This window comes from Panthera tigris, chromosome F3, assembly GCF_018350195.1.
Source record: "Panthera tigris isolate Pti1 chromosome F3, P.tigris_Pti1_mat1.1, whole genome shotgun sequence".
NCBI lineage: Eukaryota > Metazoa > Chordata > Mammalia > Carnivora > Felidae > Panthera > Panthera tigris.
In genome coordinates, this window is record NC_056678.1 from 68,320,976 (window position 1) to 68,340,070 (window position 19,095).

Genomic DNA, 19,095 nt, shown 5'->3' on the forward strand with positions numbered 1-19,095 from the left:
CCAATGACACCACGTCCCTGATCACCACTCACACCTTGTCCTCGACCACCACTGACACCTTGTCCCCGACCACCACTGACACCTTGTCCCCGACCACCACTGACACGTCGTCCCCGACCACCAATGACACCACGTCCCTGATCACCACTCACACCTTGTCCTCGACCACCACTGACTCCTCGCCCCTGACCACCACCGACTCCCCGTCCCCGACCACCACTGACATGTCCCTGACCACCAATGACACCACGTCCCTGATCACCACTCACACCTTGTCCTCGACCACCACTGACACCTTGTCCCCGACCACCACTGACACCTTGTCCCCGACCACCACTGACACGTCGTCCCCGACCACCAATGACACCACGTCCCCGACCACCACTGACACCTTGTCCTCAACCACCACTGACACGTCGTCCCCGACCACCACTGACATGTCCCTGACCACCAATGACACCACGTCCCTGATCACCACTCACACCTTGTCCTCGACCACCACTGACACCTTGTCCCCGACCACCACTCACACCTTGTCCTCGACCACCACTGACATGTCGTCCCCGACCACCACTGACATGTCCCTGACTACCAATGACACCACGTCCCTGACCACCAACGACACCTTGTCCTCGGTCACCACTGACACCTTGTCCCCGACCACCACTCACACCTTGTCCTCGACCACCACTGACATGTCGTCCCCGACCACCACTGACATGTCCCTGACCACCAATGACACCACGTCCCTGACCACCAACGACACCTTGTCCTCGGTCACCACTGACACCTTGTCCCCGACCACCACTCACACCTTGTCCTCGACCACCACTGACATGTCGTCCCCGACCACCACTGACATGTCCCTGACTACCAATGACACCACGTCCCTGACCACCAACGACACATTGTCCCCGACCACCACTCACACCTTGTCCCCGACCACCACTGACACGTCGTCCCCGACCACCACTGACATGTCCCTGACTACCAATGACACCACGTCCCTGACCACCAACGACACATTGTCCCCGACCACCACTCACACCTTGTCCTCGACCACCACTCACACCTTGTCCCCGACCACCACTGACACGTCGTCCCCGACCGCCAATGACACCACGTCCCTGACCACCGCTGGCACCTCATCCTTCACCAGCAGCCCCGCCAGCCACAGCGCCAGGACCACCACCAGCGCCACTAACCACAGTGTGGAGCCCGTCACCTCCTCCAATCATAAGACTTCTCCCCAGTTGTCCATTAGGATCTCCTTTTTCTTCCTGTCCTTTTCCATTTCGAACCTTCAGTTTAACTCTTGTCTGGAAGATCCCAACACCGGCTACTACCAGGAGCTGCAGAGAAACGTTTCTGAGTGGGTGAGTGGCTCTCTTTTCTCTGTCGTGCTCCCCCAGCAGCAGCCCCAAAACCGCCTGAACGGTTTGCATCAAGCCTTAGTCCCGCCCGTCTCACCCAGTTTTTGCAGGTTTATAATCAGGAAGATTTTCTGGGCTTCTCCAACATCAAGTTCAGGTACAATTCCGGGCGTGGGCCCTGTGGGGAGGGCGGAAGTTGCCGCCACTGTGGGGAGGGCTGGCGCACTCACAGCCCCGGGGTGGGGGTGGGGGGGGGGATCGCTGGCCCGGACGCTGGGACTCCTGGCTGAGTTCTCTTTCCCCGGGAGCAGGCCAGGATCTGTGGTGGTAGAATGCACCCTGGCCTTCCGACAGGGCACCACCGATGCCCTCAACGTGAGGACACGGCTTGACGAGCACAGAGCAGAAGCAGCCAGATACGGCATGTCCATCTCGAGCGTCCGTGGTGAGGCCCCCGCCTCCCGGGCCCCTCCCTCCCGCCTCCGGGCTCCTGCTCTTCCCCAGGGTGCTGGGAGGGCAGGGCCACCTCCCTGGGACAGTATTTTGACCGCTGCTTTTCCTCGTAGTACGTGACGCGTCATTTCCTTCCGCTGCTGGGTCCGGGTCTGGGGTACCCGGCTGGGGCATCGCCCTGCTAGTGCTGGTGTGTGTCCTGCTGGCACTGGCCGTCGTCTATCTCGTTGTCCTGGTGAGTGTGTGGCCTCCGGCCCTGACCACAGCTGCCCCGCTGGAGGGAACTCCACGGCCCCCCCTGACACCCTGTTTCCCCAGACCGTGTGTCAGTGCCGCCGGAAGAACTGTGGGCAGCTGGACCTCTTTCCGCCCCGCGATGCCTATCACCCCATGAGCGAGTACCCCACCTACCACACCCACGGGCGCTACATCCCCCCTGGGAGTACCAGACGCAGCCCCTATGAGGAGGTGAGGGTGGGGCTCGCGGTGCTCGGGCTGGGCAGGGGCTCGGGAAGGATGCTTGCAGAGCCCGGAGGACTTGGAAGGGAAAGGTGGTGCGGAGGACGCGGCACAGGGCCTGGGGAGCATGGGGTCAGAGGTCAGAGGAGGCCTGGGGAGGGGACCTTGGGAGGAAGGGGACCTCCAGGGAGAGGGTCCCCACTCCCGGCGTCTCCAGCTAGCGTTCCCTGCTCTGCCGAACGGGGATCTCAGACATGAAAGGGGTGAGGCTCCGTGCCCAGGGGAGCCCTTCCCGCGGGGACTCACAAGGGAAGAGGCACCTGTGCCCCGCCTCCCCTCCAGGCTCCTAAGAGTGGAGAGTAGACTGAGAAAGGCTGGCAGGAACGTGGGCTAAGAAGTCTGGCCAGGCGAGCCTGGGCGCCGTGGGCCTCTGGCCTCTGGAGGAAGCGAGGACCCCTCCTCCCCCTCTCCTCACCTGGCCTTTCTCTCCAGGGCCTGGTAAATAATTACTCGGGCCACCTGGGGCTGGAACGCCACTCCAGGTGGGGGAGGGGAGTTTCCTTCCCTTGACCCTGTTTTCCTTCGCCCGGGGACTTCCTTCTCCCAGTTTTACGGAGACACACGCATACACCTGCCGGGGCTGGAGGCACAGAGGATGGAAGGAGAAGGGAGCAGTAGGGGAGGGCAGGGGGGCTGCCGAGAGCCCAGGGGAGGGAGTGAAGGGGAGCGGAGGGAGGAGGAGAGGCCCCTGTTTACGGTCACCTGGCTGCCAGCAGGTGTTCTTCCAATTAACCCTTCCAGAGTTAGTGAGAGTCTCGGGCCTGTTACCCCGCCTGGGGTGGGACCCACAGCCCCGGGAGGCGCTCTCAGCCGGCGTCTCCCCCCACCCAGGTCTCCGCGGGCAACGGCGGCGGCAGCCTCGCTTACACGAACCTGGCGGCCACCTCTGCCGACCTGTAGGGCGTGTTGCCTGCCTGCGTCCAGCCGGTGCCAGCTGCCTCCCCCGGGCTCCTTGCTGCCAGGCCTCTCCTCTCAGCTCCGTCCCGGGCTGGTGAACTGGCAGTTCAGCTTGGGCCACTCACAGGCCCCACCACGTCCCCTCACCGGCCTCAGCCCTGCCGAAACCCACTGGAGCCCCTTGGGGACAAGCCTGGGACAGTGGCTCCCAGGAAAACAGGCCCAGAGAGCCCTGAGAGGGAAGTTAGCCCCAGAATGTGGCTGAATAAAATGTGGACCCCCTCTGTGCTGCCACCTTGGGATCTGTCGTCTGTGGCCCCTCGTGACCATCTGTGACCCCTAGATGGGCGCACCGAATGTGGGGAGGGGACCGGAAGGGGTCTTTGCAGGGGATGGGGGGGGTGGGAAGAAGGCAAGAGGTGGGGTTCATCTGGAAGGCAGGAGGCGTGGTGAGGAGATGACATTGGGGTGCCGGTCACCTCTTCCCATCCCTGGCGGCGCACGAGGAAGGAGGAAACGAAACCGAGGCGGCTCCGAGGCTGGCGTGACCCGGCTCCACCTGCACCCGCGGCTGTCCTCGCCCCTCTCCTGGGCTGGGGGCTGGTGGCGGCCACACCCTCGCCTCCCCTTGGCCCCGTGCCCCTGGCGGCTCTATTCTTAGCGTCCCGGGGTGTGAAGTAAGCCCCTGGGCGGCGATAACGCGGGCAGAGTCAACACGGGCCACCACGATAAGCTGCATCAGATCCCAGATCCGGAGGTGCTGGCGCCAGGCCCGGCCCCCTCCCTGGCCAGCGGGGTCGACTCCAGGCGCCCCGGGAATGGGGAAGTGGTTCTGCTTCCCTGACCCCTTCGGGCCCAGGCACGGGGCCTGCCCTCTCGCCACATCCCCTGGGGCCCTGGGCCCCCGCCGGGCCGGCAGCCACCGGGACGGCGGGTCCCCTGAAGGCCGCCGTCAGCCTGGGCCTGAGCGGGAGCCGGTGTGGCGGGAGGCCCAGAGCACCCGGCCAGGGACCTCCTTCCCTCGGGCCCCGGGTCCGCCCAGCACCCCTGCTCTGAGCCACGGTGCTGCACCCCGGGTCCTTCCGTCTACTACGCCCAGCACAGGAAACAAAGGAATGGAAGGCAGAGATGTGCCGGCATCACAGTTTATTGTTTATAAACCATGAAAATAACAGCTGTTGTTCGGCACGGGCCGGGCAGTGCCCACTGCAGGGGGGCAGCAGCGGACCCCAGAGGCCTTGCCTAGCTCAACCCACGGGGGACACCCAACCTCAGCTGGGGCCCCACGGGAGACTTGGCACGTTGGCGTGGGTGTGGGACGGGGTAAAGCATGCAAGAGGGAGACAGGGGATACAGGCATGCGGCCGAGGGGCGTGGGGACCCCAACGACTAAAGCAGGATGACGGGGCCCCCTTCCCCTCACCAGGGAGCGCCTGGGCAGTGTCTGGCCAAAAAAGCCTGCCCGCCCCAAGGCTGTAGTTGAGGACTGACGGGGCAGGGAGCTGGGCAGGGCAGAGTGCAGAGGGCAGACTGGGGATCATGCCCAGAGTTCCAGATGCCTTCCCTCCCCGGCAGCCGGGGGAGAGGCACGGGACAGGGATGGGGAAGGGGGCCCCTCCGTGACTCGGGTAAGATGCCAAGGGCAGGGTGTGGGGCAGAGACTCGGCGGGGGCTGGAGGGAATGAGGGATATCTAGAAAGGTGAGCAGAGGAGAGTCCCCCGGTGGAGGGAAGGCCCCAGGAATACACAGACATCGGGTAAGGGCCGAGAGGGCGCGGCAGGAGGAGCGTGAGGGGGAAGCTGCCGGAGGCATAACCCAGCTCCAGCAGGCCTGGGGGGGCAGGGCCCGGGTCAGTCCAGTTTGGCAAAGCCCCCGATGGTGACCTTCCTCTCGGGCTTGGTGCCCACGGGCTCCTGCAGTTGTACGGCACCGCCCCCGATGAAGCAGAAGGCAGGGCACACGGGCCCCGAGCAGTCCAGGGGGCACTCCAGGAGCCCGCGGAAGGACACGGCGTCCAGGAAAGAAACTCGGCCCCGCTCGTAGTCCAGGCAGATGCCCAGGCGGGGCGGCAGGGGCACGGTGCAGCCGGCCGCGGGGCCGTCCCGCCCCGTCAGCCCCGCGTTGGAGCTGGCCCCCGACCCCAGCAGGATCTTGCCCATGCCGATGGTCAGGAAGGCGAAAGGTGGCGAAGCCTCCACGGTGGCGTCCTCGGCACCGCTGTCGTGTCCGCTGTCCGGGTCGTACCTGCGGGAGCCGGTGGGTGGGAAGGTGTTGGGAGCGGAGGGGGGAAGTGGGGCACGGGGGGCGGCGAGGGCTGGCTGAGACACAAGGGGTGGGGTGGGGCCGAGGGCTGAGACGGTGAGAGGACGGGATGTCGGGGAGCGAGTGGTTGAAAGGATCGACTTGGGACGCGTCGCAGACACAGGGGTTAGAATATGGGGCGGGGGGGGGGGTCTGAGTCCACGAGGAAAGCGGTATCGAAGGGCAAGGACGTTGGCACGCGAGGTAGGGGAGAAGGAGGTGAGGATCAGGCACCATGAGGAGGCAGGAGACAGGAAGGGGTGAGGAGAGCAATGGGGGAGGGGCATCACGCCGGCAAGGAGCTCGAGGAGGGTTTGAGGGGGTTGAGACGGCTTAGTGACCGAGGGGCTGGGGAGAGAAAGGCTGTCGGGAAGGCAGGTGTGGGGAGAGAGCTGGGGTGGAGGGGTGTGGGATGGGGGTGCATTTCAGGGAAATAGGGTGTTTAGGGACAGTGCGGGGAGAAAGGGTTCGGGGAGGCACACGCGTGGGGGACGTTAAGCGGGGCGCTGGCAATAGAGGGGGTGGAGACGGCAACGTCAAGGGAAGGATTTTAGGATGTTGAAAACAGACGTGGTGAAGGAGGTCCTGGGAAGAGTGGGTTTTGTGGAGACAGCACGTTGGAAATGGCGTTGGGAGATGCAGAGGCCGGACGGGTGGCCTGGTGGGCCCGAGGGACAGGTGCAAGCAGGTGGACGGCGCCCTCTCCTCACATCCCCTTCCCCAGCGACACACTCCTCCGAAAAGCAAGCCTCCCAGCCCCTTGGGCGGAGCCCACGCCGGGCTCGGCCCGGCGTCCCTGCTCCCGATCTCCCGCTGCCACCCCGTCCTGGGCCCAGCTCCCCCACCCAGGGCCCCCACACCCCGTCCCTCCCCGAGAGGCCTGACCTGGGGCTGACCACGTCGGGGGCTCCCTGGAAGCTCTCCTGAAGCTTGCTCTCCAGCCCGACGCCCACCTTGACCAGGTAGGAGGCTGGGTCCACGGCACAGGCCCAGTAGCTGCGGCCCTGGGTCACGGCCACGTCTCCCAGGACCACGTCCACGCTCAGGTGGCAGCCGGTGAGCAGCCGCTCGGCGGCCAGCAGCAGGGGCAGCCCCGGAACGCTCCGCACCGCTCGCTGGTCCTTGCTGATGGCCAGACGCTCTCGGCTCGTGCCCCAGCGGCCGTCGAGGAAGAAGTGCAGGACTGCAGCGGGGGAGGGAGACAAAGAAAGGGCTTCAGGGACAAACACAGGCCTTGGAGGACACTGGGGGGTTTCAGGACATGGAACAAGCTGCTGAGGGCTGGGCGGGGGCTCTGGGGACCAGGGCCTGGAGGACCACCATCGGGGGCATGAGGGGAAAAAAGGGGGCATCCCAAATGGGCTTGGCACCCCAAAAAGAGTTTTAGGAGTGACTAGTGGGTCCAGAAACCGGTCTCCCAGCGGGCCTGCAGCGCCTCCTCCTGGCCCTCTCCTGTGGCCGCGCCCCCCCCCAGCCCCCACTGCCGCTCCGTCCCAGCTGGGACACCCCCCTCCCCACCGACCCACGCCTTCCAGCCCACACTCTGGTGCTCACACCCGGCCCTTACACCCCACTTGGGTGGTGATGCTCCTGGATTCCGCCCGCGCCCCAGGGGCCAGACCATTTTCTGGAGAGTCACTGCCCCCACGCTTACTACTGGGAACGGACCTCAGTCCCTTCTCACAGCAACAATACTGCTATTGTCCCTACGGAACAGGGACCCGAAGTTCAGAGAGGACAAATAGCTTGCCCAAAGCCACAGCTGGCAAGAGGCAGAGCGGGCGTCCGAAGCCAGGTGGTCCAGCCCCAGAGCTGGCGCGCGGCCCGCTGTGCTGCCTCGCCGGCCGTCGGTGGCCTCAGTGGGTCCCCGCGTACCCTACGCGCCTCGAAGGCCGCACTGTGCCCAGCCGGGCGCCGCTCACCGGGTGCGGGGGGCGTGTGCAGGTGCACGTCTTCGCTGTACTCGCCGTAGCCGGCCTTGTTGCAGCCCCGCACGCGCAGCACGTACACGGAGCCCGTGTCGGGGTTCTCGAGCAGGGCGCTGGTGCCCCTCACCTCCTCCCGCCGCTGCCAGCGGGTGGGGCCCGGCTGGGCGGGCACATCGGTACGCCGGAACTCGATGGTGTAGTGCCAGGCGGGTGGCGAGTGGGGGGGCAGTCGCCAGCACAGGAATATCTGGTCGTAGGCGAAGGTGCGCTGGGTGTCGATGACGGGAGCCTCGGGCACTGTGGGGAGAGACAGAGGGGGTCAGTGGGGGCCTGGTCAGCGGCCTGGCGGGGAGGGCGGGCAAGGGAAGGGGAAGCAGCGGGGGCCGGGGGGGTGAGTGTGGGTGAGGGGGAGCCGCGGGCCGGGCAGGGGGCGGGCAGGGCACAGCCCAGGGGAGAGACGGGTGTGGACGGGGCGGGGGGGCAGGGGGCCTCGTGCCCGTCCTGGCCTGCCGTTCTCTCACTCTGGCCTTAGGTCAGTTGCTTCCCTTTTCTGGGCCTCAGTTTCCTCCTCTGTCAAAAAAGGTATTAGACCAGATGGGGACCCTTCTTTCTATGACCTTGTTTATTCTACGAATAAAGAAGGGCCCGGGGAAAGGCAGACAAAGGCCACTGGAACCCAGGCTAAAGGGCACGGACAGGAGGAGGGGGCAGGGCGGGAGGGAGACAGACGCGAGGGCCAGCAAGCCAGAGAGCAGGGGCCGGGAGGGGGCGAGTGAGAGCCGGACAGCAGCAGGAGACCAGGGTCAAGGGGAAGAGGAGGCAAGTAGAGAGGGCGAGCGTCCGGAGGACAAAAGGTCAGAGGGCAGGGATTAGGCAGGAGCCCAAGGCAGGCAGAGAGAGAGACAGAGGGCGCTGGAGGGGGAGGACCGAGAAGGAAGCAGGGGTGGGTGGCCGAGCTGTGTGGGGGCGGCAGGGCAGGGCCCCCGGGGCAGGGCCGCTGACTTGCCTGGGGTGCTCCGGAGCGGAGTCCGCGGTGGCCACAGCCTACAAACAAAGAGAGGGAGAAGCAGCGCTGAGCGCGGTGTGGCCGGGCGGGCGGGCGGCGGCGGGGAGGGGCGGCTAGGCCGGGCTGGGCGGGAGGCCGGGACGTCCCGGTGGGCGCTGCCCCCCGGGCCCGCTGCTGGGGGGGTGGGGGGGAGACGGGGGAGGGCTCTAACGGGGCACGGGGCCTGGCCACCTCCTTACCTCGCAGGAAGTTAAGCTCTGTCAGCAGCTTCATCTCACGCCCCACGTCCAGCTGGCGGTGTCGGAAGGAGGAGCTGGCGGCCGGCCGGAAGGTCTGCAGGGCCTCCGTGGCCCGGGCAATCCTGCGACGGGGCGGGCAAGGGTCAGGCACCGCCCTCCGGGCCGCCGCCCTTCCCCTCCGCCCGCCCCGGCCCCTGCTGTGGGTCTCCTCCCGTCCCCGCAGGCGAGCTGGGTACCGGTTGGGCCCGGTGTCAAAGCCTGGGGACCTGTCTGTCCACCGGGCAGCATCTCGCACGCTGTCCCCGACACTGGCCGCACCCCTGCGTCTGTGCGGGGGGCTGCACCTCGCGTGCCGTCCTCGACACTGGCCGCACCCCTGCGCCCCCGCGCCCTGGGCCGCGCCCCCGGGTACCTGTTGTGCAGCTGCTTGGCTGCTTGCACAAAGCAGGGCTGGTCCGTTTCCTTAAGAACCTCCTGGGCATAGCCCACCAGGCCTGAGCCATCCAGTAGGCTCCGGTGCTCCTGGATCTGGGCGCCGAGACGGGCCAGGCGCTCCTGCTGGCACTCCTCAATGGCCTGAAGCAGCGATGCCCGCTTCTCCTCCAGCACAGCCCCCAGCCCCCGCACCAGCTGGGACACCTCCTCCTTGGCCTGCTGGCCACTCACCTGCCCAGAGAGCAACACTCACTATCTTCCTCTCGAAGGCGGCACTTGTGCCTGCCTCCTGGGGCGCCACACCGGGGCGGGGACCACGGCAGATCTGGGGAAACCCTACCCGCCCGTTCCAATAGAGCCAGGCTCGCGTCTCCAAAGACCCCCGGACACCCACATGGGTTTAACTTCTGAAGCTCTGTGCTGACCTGTCACCTGGATGCCCACACCACAACCCTGAGCCCTTAAGGAGTCCCCCAAACAAGAGAGGCCACGACCGCACTAATGTCCACCGGCCTCCGCCCCTTCCTTATTGTCTATCCCCACGTCGGCCGATTCGAGCCATCTGCCGGAAAGTGTCAGAGGTGTGTGCCACCCTCAGCGGCAGCCGAGCCTGAGGGCATCTCAGCTATGTCTCCGGGGCTTTCCAAGCTCTCCCTGTCCTGGGTGACCGCCGCCCTGTCCCCACTGTAGCCCCAGGTACAGCCTGGTCTGGGGCACCCATGTCCCAGGCAACCTGGCTTAACCAGAACCCCAACACATCCCTGGACCCCACATGGGCCTCCTGAGCTGGCAACCAGGTGATCGGGCCATGCCCACGCACACCCCCCTTCCGGCTCCCACTCCCCGGCAGGGCCCAGGGCCCACCTCCATGCCCTCCCTCACCTCAGTGTGCCTCACGGTCTCCTCCAGCTCACAGATCTGGGTCTGTACCATGTCCTGGTTTCCCAGGATGTATGTCAGGCTCTTTGTCAGCTTGTCCTGAGGGGGAAGAAAGAGGTGGGCATCGTGCCTAGCTCGGCAGAGGCCAGCATGTAGGAGGAGGTGCCAGAGGGCGTGAGTGTGGGCTGAGCGAGGCAGAGTCCTCACCTTGAGGGCCTGGTAGGCGCTGAGCACCGGTGTGATCTTGTGCCCACCGTGGGTGCGCCTCACCCGGCAGAGCTGGCACACCAGCCGCTGGCACGTCTTGCAGTAATGGGTCACCTCTTCCTTGTGGTCTGGGCACATCAGGCCCTAGGGACAGAAAGAGCAGTGACGGAGTCAGCCGCCGGCGGGCTTGAGGGGGCTGACCGACCACCCAAGCGCTTGGCCCTGCCTCTCCACGGCCCTGTGGGGGAGCCCGGCCGGGGTGCTCCACAGTGCCACCTGGTGGCGCACACTGGCACCAAAGGGAGCCTGGCCTGCACCAGGTCTTCGCCTAGCTCCGCCCTCCCCTCTACCTCCGGATGCGTGCTAATAGCAATAATAACGATAATTAATCTCTGCCTTGCGGCTAATAATTAACCTTGCCCATCTTGTTCACTGCCCTGTCCCCGGCGTCTAGAATAGCACCAGGCACCAGGCTTGATAAATATTTACTCAGCGAACGCGTGAACGCAGACAGATCTTTTCAGCCTACAGGTAACTTTCACAAACACTATCTCATGTGATCCCTTCCACAACCCTCAGGGCATGGGGACGGCAGGGCAGATGTTATCGTTCTCATTCAGCAGACAGGATGGAGGCTGGACGATGTTTAAAGACTCGTCCGGTGCCTTTTTGTTGTTGTTGTTACAGAAAGGGGAGCCCGGCAGAGGCGAACCTCCACCCACCTCCTTTCGCGAGCCCACAGAGCCGGGCTCGCCCCCCAGCGTGCGGCACCACCGCGTCCCTCCCTCCGCAGGCTCTTCGAGGGCTGGCTCACCTTGGGGCGGAAGGAGAGGGTGGGCAGCGTGGGCTCGTGCTGGGCCTTCTGGGTGCCCCAGGGGTGGAAGAGCTTGAAGCACTCGTTGCAAAAGGTGGCTCGGCACTCGGTGCAGCCCTTGGTGGCCTCTAGTGGCGGGGGCTTGCACAGCTGGCACAGGATGGCGCCGCCCACACTCACACTCTGGCGGTACCGCTCTACCACGCGCTCGAGGGTCAGGTTCCGGAACAGCCCTGCCAGGCCCCGCTCCCCCAGATCCACATCGCCCTGGCAGGCTGGGCACGGGAACATGATCACCTGGGGGTGCAGGGCGCCTCGCTTCCGCCCGGGGTACGTCCCAAAGCCTGTAGAAGTGCAGGGAGGTAGGGAGGTGAGCATTTCCGCCGGCCGAGGGGCAGGGAGTCTGCTCCATGGAAAAAAAAAAAGACTTTTTATTGTGCCAGAGCTCAGCTCGCATTAGAGCCTGTGTGAACGGTCTCCTCACCCCCCGCAAGACAGACAGATGCCCCTGACCGGCCACGGAGGTTTCCATCTTCCCCGTGGACACCCCAGCGTCCCCACCCCCGGTCCCCGGGACCCAGCCCCACCTGACTTAAGCAGCCGATCCAAGCGGTCCGGCTTGGGGAGAGTTCTGCGCCCGAGGCGGGGACTCCGGGTGGAAGGGGTGGAGGCAGGAGAGGTGGGCTCGGAGCTGGGGTCCCCACCGTGGCCTATGTAACCCTGCTGGCCCAGCACCTCCCGGGCACAGGCCTGGCACACGTTGTGGGTACAGGGCAGCACCAGTGGCTGCTTGTACATCTCTTGACACACCGGACACAGCAGCTCTCTCTCCATGTTCTTCATGCTTGTCTGTGGAGACAGCAGGAGGCCGGCTCAGAGCACGACACCGGGCACATCTCGGCAGGCCTCTCGGCTGCCCTCAGAAACCCAAGGGGTCTGGAGCAGGGGCAAGAAGACGAGCCGCCTAAGGCTTTTCCCCAGCACCGGCCTGGGCCTGGTTCATACACCTTCCCGGCTCCGTCGCCTGCCTCTCCTGCTCTGGCACAGAGCTAAAGCCCACGGAGGTGGGGGGCGGGTTGGAGCGCCAGCCTCCCCCAGCCTCTAGCCCCGCCCCTCTCGCTCCCCCTGCGGGGGAGCTGGGCCCGCAGCCCCTCTCCCCTGGCGGTTGCCCGCCTCCCCCCACCTCTGGGCCGCCAGCTGCTCTCAAGGACACCGCCCATTCTGCAGCTCGGTGCGGACCCCCGCCCCCTTCGGGGGCACCCCCCTCCGCCCCGGCGTGACTCCTCCCTATAGCCAGGCGCCGCTCGCTCTCCATCCTCCTGCTCACCGCGTCCATCATCTTGCCGCGGCTCGGCCCGCGGCCGCCCCAGGCTCCATTCCCCAGCCTTCACTTCCCCACCCGGCTCCTCGGGTCGGCGAGACGAGCCCATTCCTTTCGCCCCCGACCGTCCGGCCCTCCCGCCCCCTCCCCCTCCTCCTCCCCCTGACTAGCCGCAACCCCCTCCCCAGGCGACGGGGAGCCCAGCTCCCGCCTACTTGCCCCCTCCCCACCGGAAGTACCCCTCCCTTTTTTGGTGGAGGGGGTCCTCAAGCTATGCCCCACCCCCCGCCTCACCTTGGTCCCTCTCTTCGCAGCCATCCCGGTCAGGGGCGCAGCTGACACAAAGGAGGGAGGGACAGGCAGGGAGGGGGAAGGAAGTGGTGGGGGGGGCAGGGTTGGCACCGCCCCTGGGAGAGCCGGGCACGGGTTGCCATGACAACCGCGGGCTCCGAGGCAGCCCTGAGTGGGGGCGCGGTGGGGTGGGGTCTCGCCGAAGGGTCCAAATTTGGAACTGCACCGTGGGGCGGCTCCTTCATCGCCCCTCACCTAGCCTCGGTTTTCTTGGAAAACATCCGAGCTCACACACGCCCCCTCCTCGTAGCGTACAGAGCCCCAGCCCTGGTGCACTGCCGGCGGGCACCCCAGCCCAGCCGCTGCATCCGGGCGGCTCCTGGTTCCTCATACCCCAGCAGATGGACGCCACCTCACTCACCTCCGGGCTGCCTCCGGGCTTACCCTCTCCAAACTACACCCCGAACCTCCCGGTCCCCTCTGACCTCCCCAGGCCCCTGCCTGCATCCCGGCATCTTGCCTCATCTCCACCTGTTCAAGGTTCCGGCCGGCCCCGGACCCCTGTGCCCCCCCCCCCCCCCCGTCCTCTCCCCTCGACCCCACCGTAACTCACACTGATGCGGACCAGCGCGTCCATGATGGAAGTGAAGGTCTGCATGTCCTCACCCTCAGCCATGGCCTTACCATGCCCGCCCGCCCCCGGGTGCCCGATCCCGGCTGCGGCTGCGAACCCCGGGCTTAATGCGGGAGCCCGGTGGGGGTGTGGGGAGGGGTGGGGGTGAGATGTCACTGCGCATGCTCCAGAGACAGTCTCGAACAGCGCCCGTCGAGGTAGGAGGTGGGAAATAGTTCTCCCCACGTGGTCCTCGGAAGACGGTGGGGGGGGGGGGAGGTGTGGGTAACATGGAATGGCATTGGAGGGGGAGCCATTTCTTATGTTGCCATTCTTCGTTGGCTCCGTAGTCTTACTTATATAAAGCGGGAGGAGAGTTTCAGAGAAAGACGGGCTCCAGGATGGGAGGACCAGATTTTGGTTTGGGCAAGAGTCCACGGGAGATGCCCAGCCAGCGATCATGGCGGAGGGAGGTGTGAGGAACGGGCACTGGAGACGACATAAATGGCAAAGAAGACACACGTGGGCTAGAGGCTAGGGGCCACGGGCCCAGCAGCTTGCGCCGAGAGGCGGCAGACGCTCGGGGTGCGGGGAAGGGCCGGGGACCAGGGCGGTGGCCACGGCCCCTCCTGGACGCAATATTTCCTCCCTGCCGGCAGGGGGCGCTGCGGCCAGGCGCCTAGAGGGAGCGCGGGGAAGACGTGGGGGGGAAGCGAGCCCGCGGGCCGGGCTGACGCATGCGCACGGCCGGCCGCCCCGGTTCGGCTCCATCCGCTCTCGGCTCGTCCCGAGGCGTCCACTGGACCGGAGGGCAGGACGTGATGGGTAACGGCGCCGGCGGGATCCCCCCCGACGGACGAGTGTGGTGGGGTGGGGGCGGCCCGGCCGTGGCGGTCCTCTGCCCGCAGAGCTGACGTGTCCTGGGCCCCGGGGGCGGGAGAGCTCGGGCGCCCGGGGCGAGGACGCCGGGGGTCGCGAGGGGGCGCGGGGCCCGGGGTGGGGCGGGGAAGCGGCTGTGGCCGCGGCCGGGGGCCGGGCCGAGCCCGACTCGGCGCCTCCTGTGGTCGCCGCCCCTCCAGCCGTGGGTACGGGCACCTCGCTGGCGCTCTCCTCCCTCCTGTCCCTGCTGCTGTTCGCCGGGATGCAGATGTACAGCCGCCAGCTGGCCTCCACCGAGTGGCTCACCATCCAGGGGGGCCTGCTGGGCTCGGGCCTCTTCGTCTTCTCTCTCACCGTATCCTTCCTGCGCGGCGGGGGGCGGGGGGAGGAGGCGGCCGCGCGGCTCTGCCGGGTCTCTCGTCCCACCCTTAACTCCCTGGGCCCAGGCCTTCAACAACCTGGAGAATCTGGTCTTTGGCAAAGGATTCCAAGCCAAGATCTTCCCCGAGAGTAAGTGCGAAGCGGGGGGGGGGGGGGGGGGGGGGGCGGTGAGTGAGCCCTCTGCTCTAACCTCCCCCAGCAGGGGACTGGCCTCCCAGGCGCTTAGTTGGTCCGGGCTGCGTAGGGGAGCTGTGCTTGCCGAGGCTGTCGGAGGCGCTGACGCTCCCGGAACACGTCCTCTAGCTCGTGGAGGAGCTGGAAGGGAAGGCCGGAAAGCGCGAAACTTAGTTGCCTTTGGGCCACTTCCCCGGGGAGGTCTGAGGACCGGGCGCGCGCCTTGCCTACGTCCTTGGGGACGGTCTTTGTTCCCCCCAGAGGAAGGAACAGGACTGACTCTATGAGGGGTTCTGATGTCAGGTTGAGCCGGTGTTCGTGGATTCTGTGTATTTGACACGATCGTCAGTAGCTTAAGTGTTAGAGCCTCCAGATTTCACCTCAACAGCGACCCTGACCGACTTAGAATAAACGTGAGATCGTTTCCTGTTTGAAACGTACTTGTTATTGCTTGCGTAATGGAGACTTGATGATTTCGCTATTTATGCAGAATTAAGGTCAGAAAGCAAACCAGACGTCGAGGCCGGGTCACCTAAGGAGTGTCACAAGCTTGAAAGTGACAGCACATGCCGCCTCTTGTGGAGCCTTCCTCCCGTAGAACAGAGACCTGGTTTCTGCACCCTTCTCAGGGCCTTGCTCTCTCCACTCAGCCCTGTTGCAGTCTCCCCCAGCTCCTTCCCTCCTGCAGCCTCAAGCCTTCGGAGGTTTTGTTTGCATGTGTTCTGTCTTCCTGTGCTTCGGAAAGAGACCTTTGTTGTGGGGCAGGGCTCTTGGCCTTCTTGTCCTACGCTGCCCTCCCCAGCTGGGCGGTCGGTGTTTGCCCTTCCTTTCTACCCTCTCACTTTCTCTCCAGTCCTACTCCGGATGCCCCGGAGACCCTTTCCTGCTTCCGTGGGCATGGGTGTCCAGACCCTCTGCCCTCCAACCTGTGTCCGGGGACTGAGGCCCTCAGCTTCCACCGCTGGACAGCCAGTTGAGCGAATCAATCCTTAGTGGCTGGCTTTTGTGGCAAAGGCCTCACCCTCTTTCCCAAACAGCAGCAAACCTTGCCCTTCAGATGCTGCTGTCACTTTTCCTTTTCCTTTATATTGGAAGAAAGCCAGGATAGCGAAGTTAAGTGACATTTGTGACAGAGCTGGTAAGGAGCATGCGTCTCCTACCTCCATGTCCCGGGCATCATTAAGGCCGTCTGAAGTCCTCCTGCCAGTGTCATGCCAACTCCCTCCAGGCAGGTCCCCCAAGATTCAGAGCGCCCCGGGTGTCTCCTAGAATGCACATATGAAGGCTTGGTATTTCCCACTCCGACCAGCACCCTCCTTGTGCCCTCTTGCCTCCCCAGTTCTCCTCTGCCTCCTGTTGGCTCTCTTTGCATCCGGCCTCATTCACCGTGTCTGTGTCACCACCTGGTAAGTGCCTCGCAGCTGGGTAAGGGGCGCAGCGTGCTTCCCCCTCCCTCCTTTCCCCTTCCCCACTTCCCCACTTCCCCAAACCTGATCCAAGATTCTTGCCCTGCTGCCGCCGCCCGCCTGCCCGAGGAGGCACCAGGCTGGCCGGATGCCCGCCGATGCCGTGACTTTCCTGTCTTCACCCACAGCTTCATTTTCTCCATGGTTGGCCTGTACTACATCAACAAGATCTCCTCCACGCTGTACCAGGCAACAGCTCCAGTCCTCGCCCCAGCCAAGGTCACGGGGAAGGGCAAAAAGAGAAACTGACCCTGCGTGTCCAATAAAGTTGATTCTTTGTAGTTCTGTGAGCCATGATCTACCGCGAGCCTCTTGTGCCGTCCCCGCACACGCGGGCCGCCGTGGCAGGCCGATACCTGTGCTCTCCAGCCATGGGGGTGGTGGGGCTTCTTCCTCTAAGGTTCCTTTTTAGCAGGTGTTGATCGAGCACCATCCACGCCAAACGCTTTGTGAGGCGCTGGAGCGGCGCGTGCTCGTGTGAAAGTCTCCTCGCGGAAGTGAAGTGCGCGAGTGACCCGCTGTGTTGACCTGTCGGAAGAGGGGTCGGGGCTTGAGCGCAGGAAGCCTTCCTTGCCGGTCAGGACGGGACTAGATCTTGGAACGGGAACGAGGGAAGGAAAGGCCCCTCGCCCCTGCGACACCTCTGGGGGCTTCGTTACTCTGACTACCCACCCTGAGCAAACAGGGCCCCTGCCCCTCCTCCAAGTCCTCAGAAGGGAATTCTCTACCGACGTCGTCCTCCCGGCCCCGTCTGTGAAATGCCAGTGTGGACATTTGTCCGTGTTTGGAGACTCCCGAGGTTGATCGCTGCCCATCCTCTTTGTCCTGGTGCCTTCATTTCTCTCCTGTCTTGCAGCCGAGATAGAAACTTGCTGTGCTTTAGCAAAGCATACAAAATGGTAGGGACGAGGCCATCGACCTTGGAGCCAACCTTGATGGAAATGAAGATGTGGTTGGGCGACTGGGTGGCTCAGTCGGGCGTCTGACTCTCGGTTCCGGCTCAGGTCATGATCTCGTGGTTCATGAGCTGGAGCCCCGCACGGGGCTCTGTGCTGACAGCGTGGAGCCTGCTTGGGATCTTCCGTCTCCTTTCTCTGCCCCTCACCCGCTCACTTTCTATCTCTAGCTCTCAAAAATGAATAAATGTACGTTAAAAAAAAAGTGAAGGATGTGGTTTCTCAGGTCCTATGCTGTGTCCTGCCCTGAGGAACACCTCTCTGTCCAGAGTACTTGTCCTTTGAGGCTCCTTAGGCAGCCCCTCCTGGAAGCCGTGGTCTTTGGGGTGTGCACCTTGCCTTGGTCACTTGGTACTCTGCACTGTGCTTGATAATGGGCAGTAAAGACTGGTGGGCTGGTTGAAAGAATCTGCCCGTCTGGTAACAATACTGCACGTGGGATGTGTCTAAGTAGGGACAGAGACCCAGTGGAGATGAAGAAGTGAGTGGGTCCAGGATTAGAGCCCCTTCTCTCTAATCAGGGGCCAGTCCCACCCACTCCCATCTGTGGCGGGAACCCCAGACCCCAGGCTCCTCCGTCCCTAGGTTAACGAGCGCTCTGCAATTTCCCCAGGATGCCTGCAGAGGGCGCCACTAGCTCGCATCTCCTGGGGACCAGTACCATTGCCCTGAGGGCTGGGGAGGGTTCCTGCTGGGTCTCTGGTGAGCCTCTCTCGGGGGAAGCCAACCCTGGAGACCCTGAAGGACTGGCCCATTGAGGGGACCTGAAGTTGGAGTCAAGTCTCCCTGGAAGCAAGGCAAGGAGAGTTCAGAGGAGACCAGAGTCTCCCCGAGAGGAACTTACCTAGTGATGGTGAGGGGATGTGTGGTATGTGGGACCCTCTGGGGGAGGATGACAGCCTATTCCAAATGGGCCCTGGCTGTAAGAGGAGGCTGGGTTGGTCCGAGGGCCCCCTCTGTCAAACCTTGACTTCCTCCTGAACTGGGGTGGGAGCTGTGGCAGAGGGCCGGGTCCCAGCCCAAGGGAACATAGACACCCAGGGGATCTGGTCACCTGAGGGTACCCTGGCTTCCGAGATGAGAGTTTGGGTGGGGCCAGGCTAGGGCAGGTGGGGAGGAGCCGGAGAGCAGGGTCCAGGTCCCTGCCAAGCGACCGGAGCACCTGCTGCCACCTACCGTGTAGGCACCAGTGACAGCATGTGGCTCAGGAATAATGACCCCTTCTTCAGGAACAGGTGCATTTACGAGGCCGAGGGTGCCGATCTCAGCTCTCCACCCAGCCTATCTCTGGGGTGCCTAGTTACCTAACCTACCAATTAACCCTGGCAGGGGCATTCTACCCACTAATAACCATCATTAAGTAAGGGGGTATGAGGCCACAAAGGCTTCTGCAGGCCCGAAGGTGGGAAGGGCAAAGGTGCTAACCTCTGGGGCTTGGCTCCCCCTCAGGGGCTGGAGGCCTCCGGGCTGGCGAGGCGGCCTCTGGAGGACGAGGGAAGCCAGATGTTTCCTCCTGCTCCCTCACACGTGGCTCTGACACCCGTCCACCCGCTGGTCCCGCCACCAGCTCCGGAAACAGGAGTAAATAATACGGGGGAGGGGGCCTTGGATGTGTGGGGGGACAGGCCGGGGAGGACGTCCCGCGGCTCCGCCCAGGAGGCACGGGCTTTGGGGCAGGAGGTGATGCCACCAGAGAGGAGGTCGGTGGGAAGGTGAAGCAAAAGTGCTCCCTATCTCCCCCCACCCCCAGCAGAGGCTGGACTCCTCCCTGACTGGCACCGGAGGGAGGGGACACCACAGGGTTGGACGGGGCGGGGGGGGGGGGGGCGCCCAGGACAGGCAGGGAGCGAGAGTCCGCGCCAGGCCCTGGCTCCAGCCTTTTCCGGCCCTCATTGTCCTTGGTGAGAACAGGACACAGTCCGGTTCCCACTGCCAGGCCCCCCAGCTCTGCTCCCCAGGGGC

The 19,095-nt window shown here is 64.7% G+C and overlaps 3 protein-coding genes across 5 annotated transcripts in view; 2 read left to right on the forward strand and 1 right to left on the reverse strand.

The window, feature by feature from the left end:
* Positions 1–3,530, forward strand: part of MUC1 (mucin 1, cell surface associated) — a 4,693-nt gene extending 1,163 nt beyond the window's left edge. The window contains exons 2-7 of the mRNA XM_007088000.3: positions 1–1,376; positions 1,475–1,530; positions 1,685–1,818; positions 1,940–2,061; positions 2,145–2,294; positions 3,177–3,530. The exon at positions 1–1,376 is cut by the window's left edge and continues 189 nt beyond it. Coding sequence (XP_007088062.2) covers positions 1–1,376; positions 1,475–1,530; positions 1,685–1,818; positions 1,940–2,061; positions 2,145–2,294; positions 3,177–3,245 — 1,907 coding nt within the window. The 3' untranslated portion in view covers positions 3,246–3,530. The remainder of the gene's footprint in view (positions 1,377–1,474; positions 1,531–1,684; positions 1,819–1,939; positions 2,062–2,144; positions 2,295–3,176) is intronic.
* An 841-nt stretch (positions 3,531–4,371) lies between these two features.
* TRIM46 (tripartite motif containing 46) lies at positions 4,372–13,385 on the reverse strand. 3 transcript variants are annotated; one of them, XM_042975909.1, is made up of 10 exons: positions 13,278–13,385; positions 11,640–11,901; positions 11,053–11,396; positions 10,239–10,382; positions 10,035–10,130; positions 9,130–9,383; positions 8,718–8,839; positions 7,467–7,769; positions 6,430–6,727; positions 4,372–5,487 (listed from the first exon to the last, which is right to left on the reverse strand). In XM_042975909.1, exons 1-10 carry the CDS (start codon positions 13,338–13,340, stop codon positions 5,094–5,096), a joined length of 2,280 nt encoding a protein of 759 aa, XP_042831843.1. In that variant the 5' UTR covers positions 13,341–13,385; the 3' UTR covers positions 4,372–5,093. The 3 variants fall into 3 exon arrangements, with proteins under 3 accessions (XP_042831843.1, XP_042831844.1, XP_042831845.1); XM_042975910.1 differs by lacking the exon at positions 13,278–13,385 and adding an exon at positions 12,668–12,700; XM_042975911.1 differs by lacking the exon at positions 13,278–13,385 and adding an exon at positions 12,380–12,457.
* Positions 13,386–13,992: 607 nt separating this feature from the next.
* KRTCAP2 (keratinocyte associated protein 2) lies at positions 13,993–16,467 on the forward strand. Its single transcript, XM_042975869.1, has 5 exons — positions 13,993–14,102; positions 14,357–14,511; positions 14,603–14,666; positions 16,051–16,117; positions 16,306–16,467. The coding sequence occupies exons 1-5, from the start codon at positions 14,015–14,017 to the stop codon at positions 16,424–16,426; spliced, it is 495 nt and encodes a 164-aa protein (XP_042831803.1). The 5' UTR covers positions 13,993–14,014; the 3' UTR covers positions 16,427–16,467.
* Positions 16,468–19,095: the final 2,628 nt, after the last annotated feature.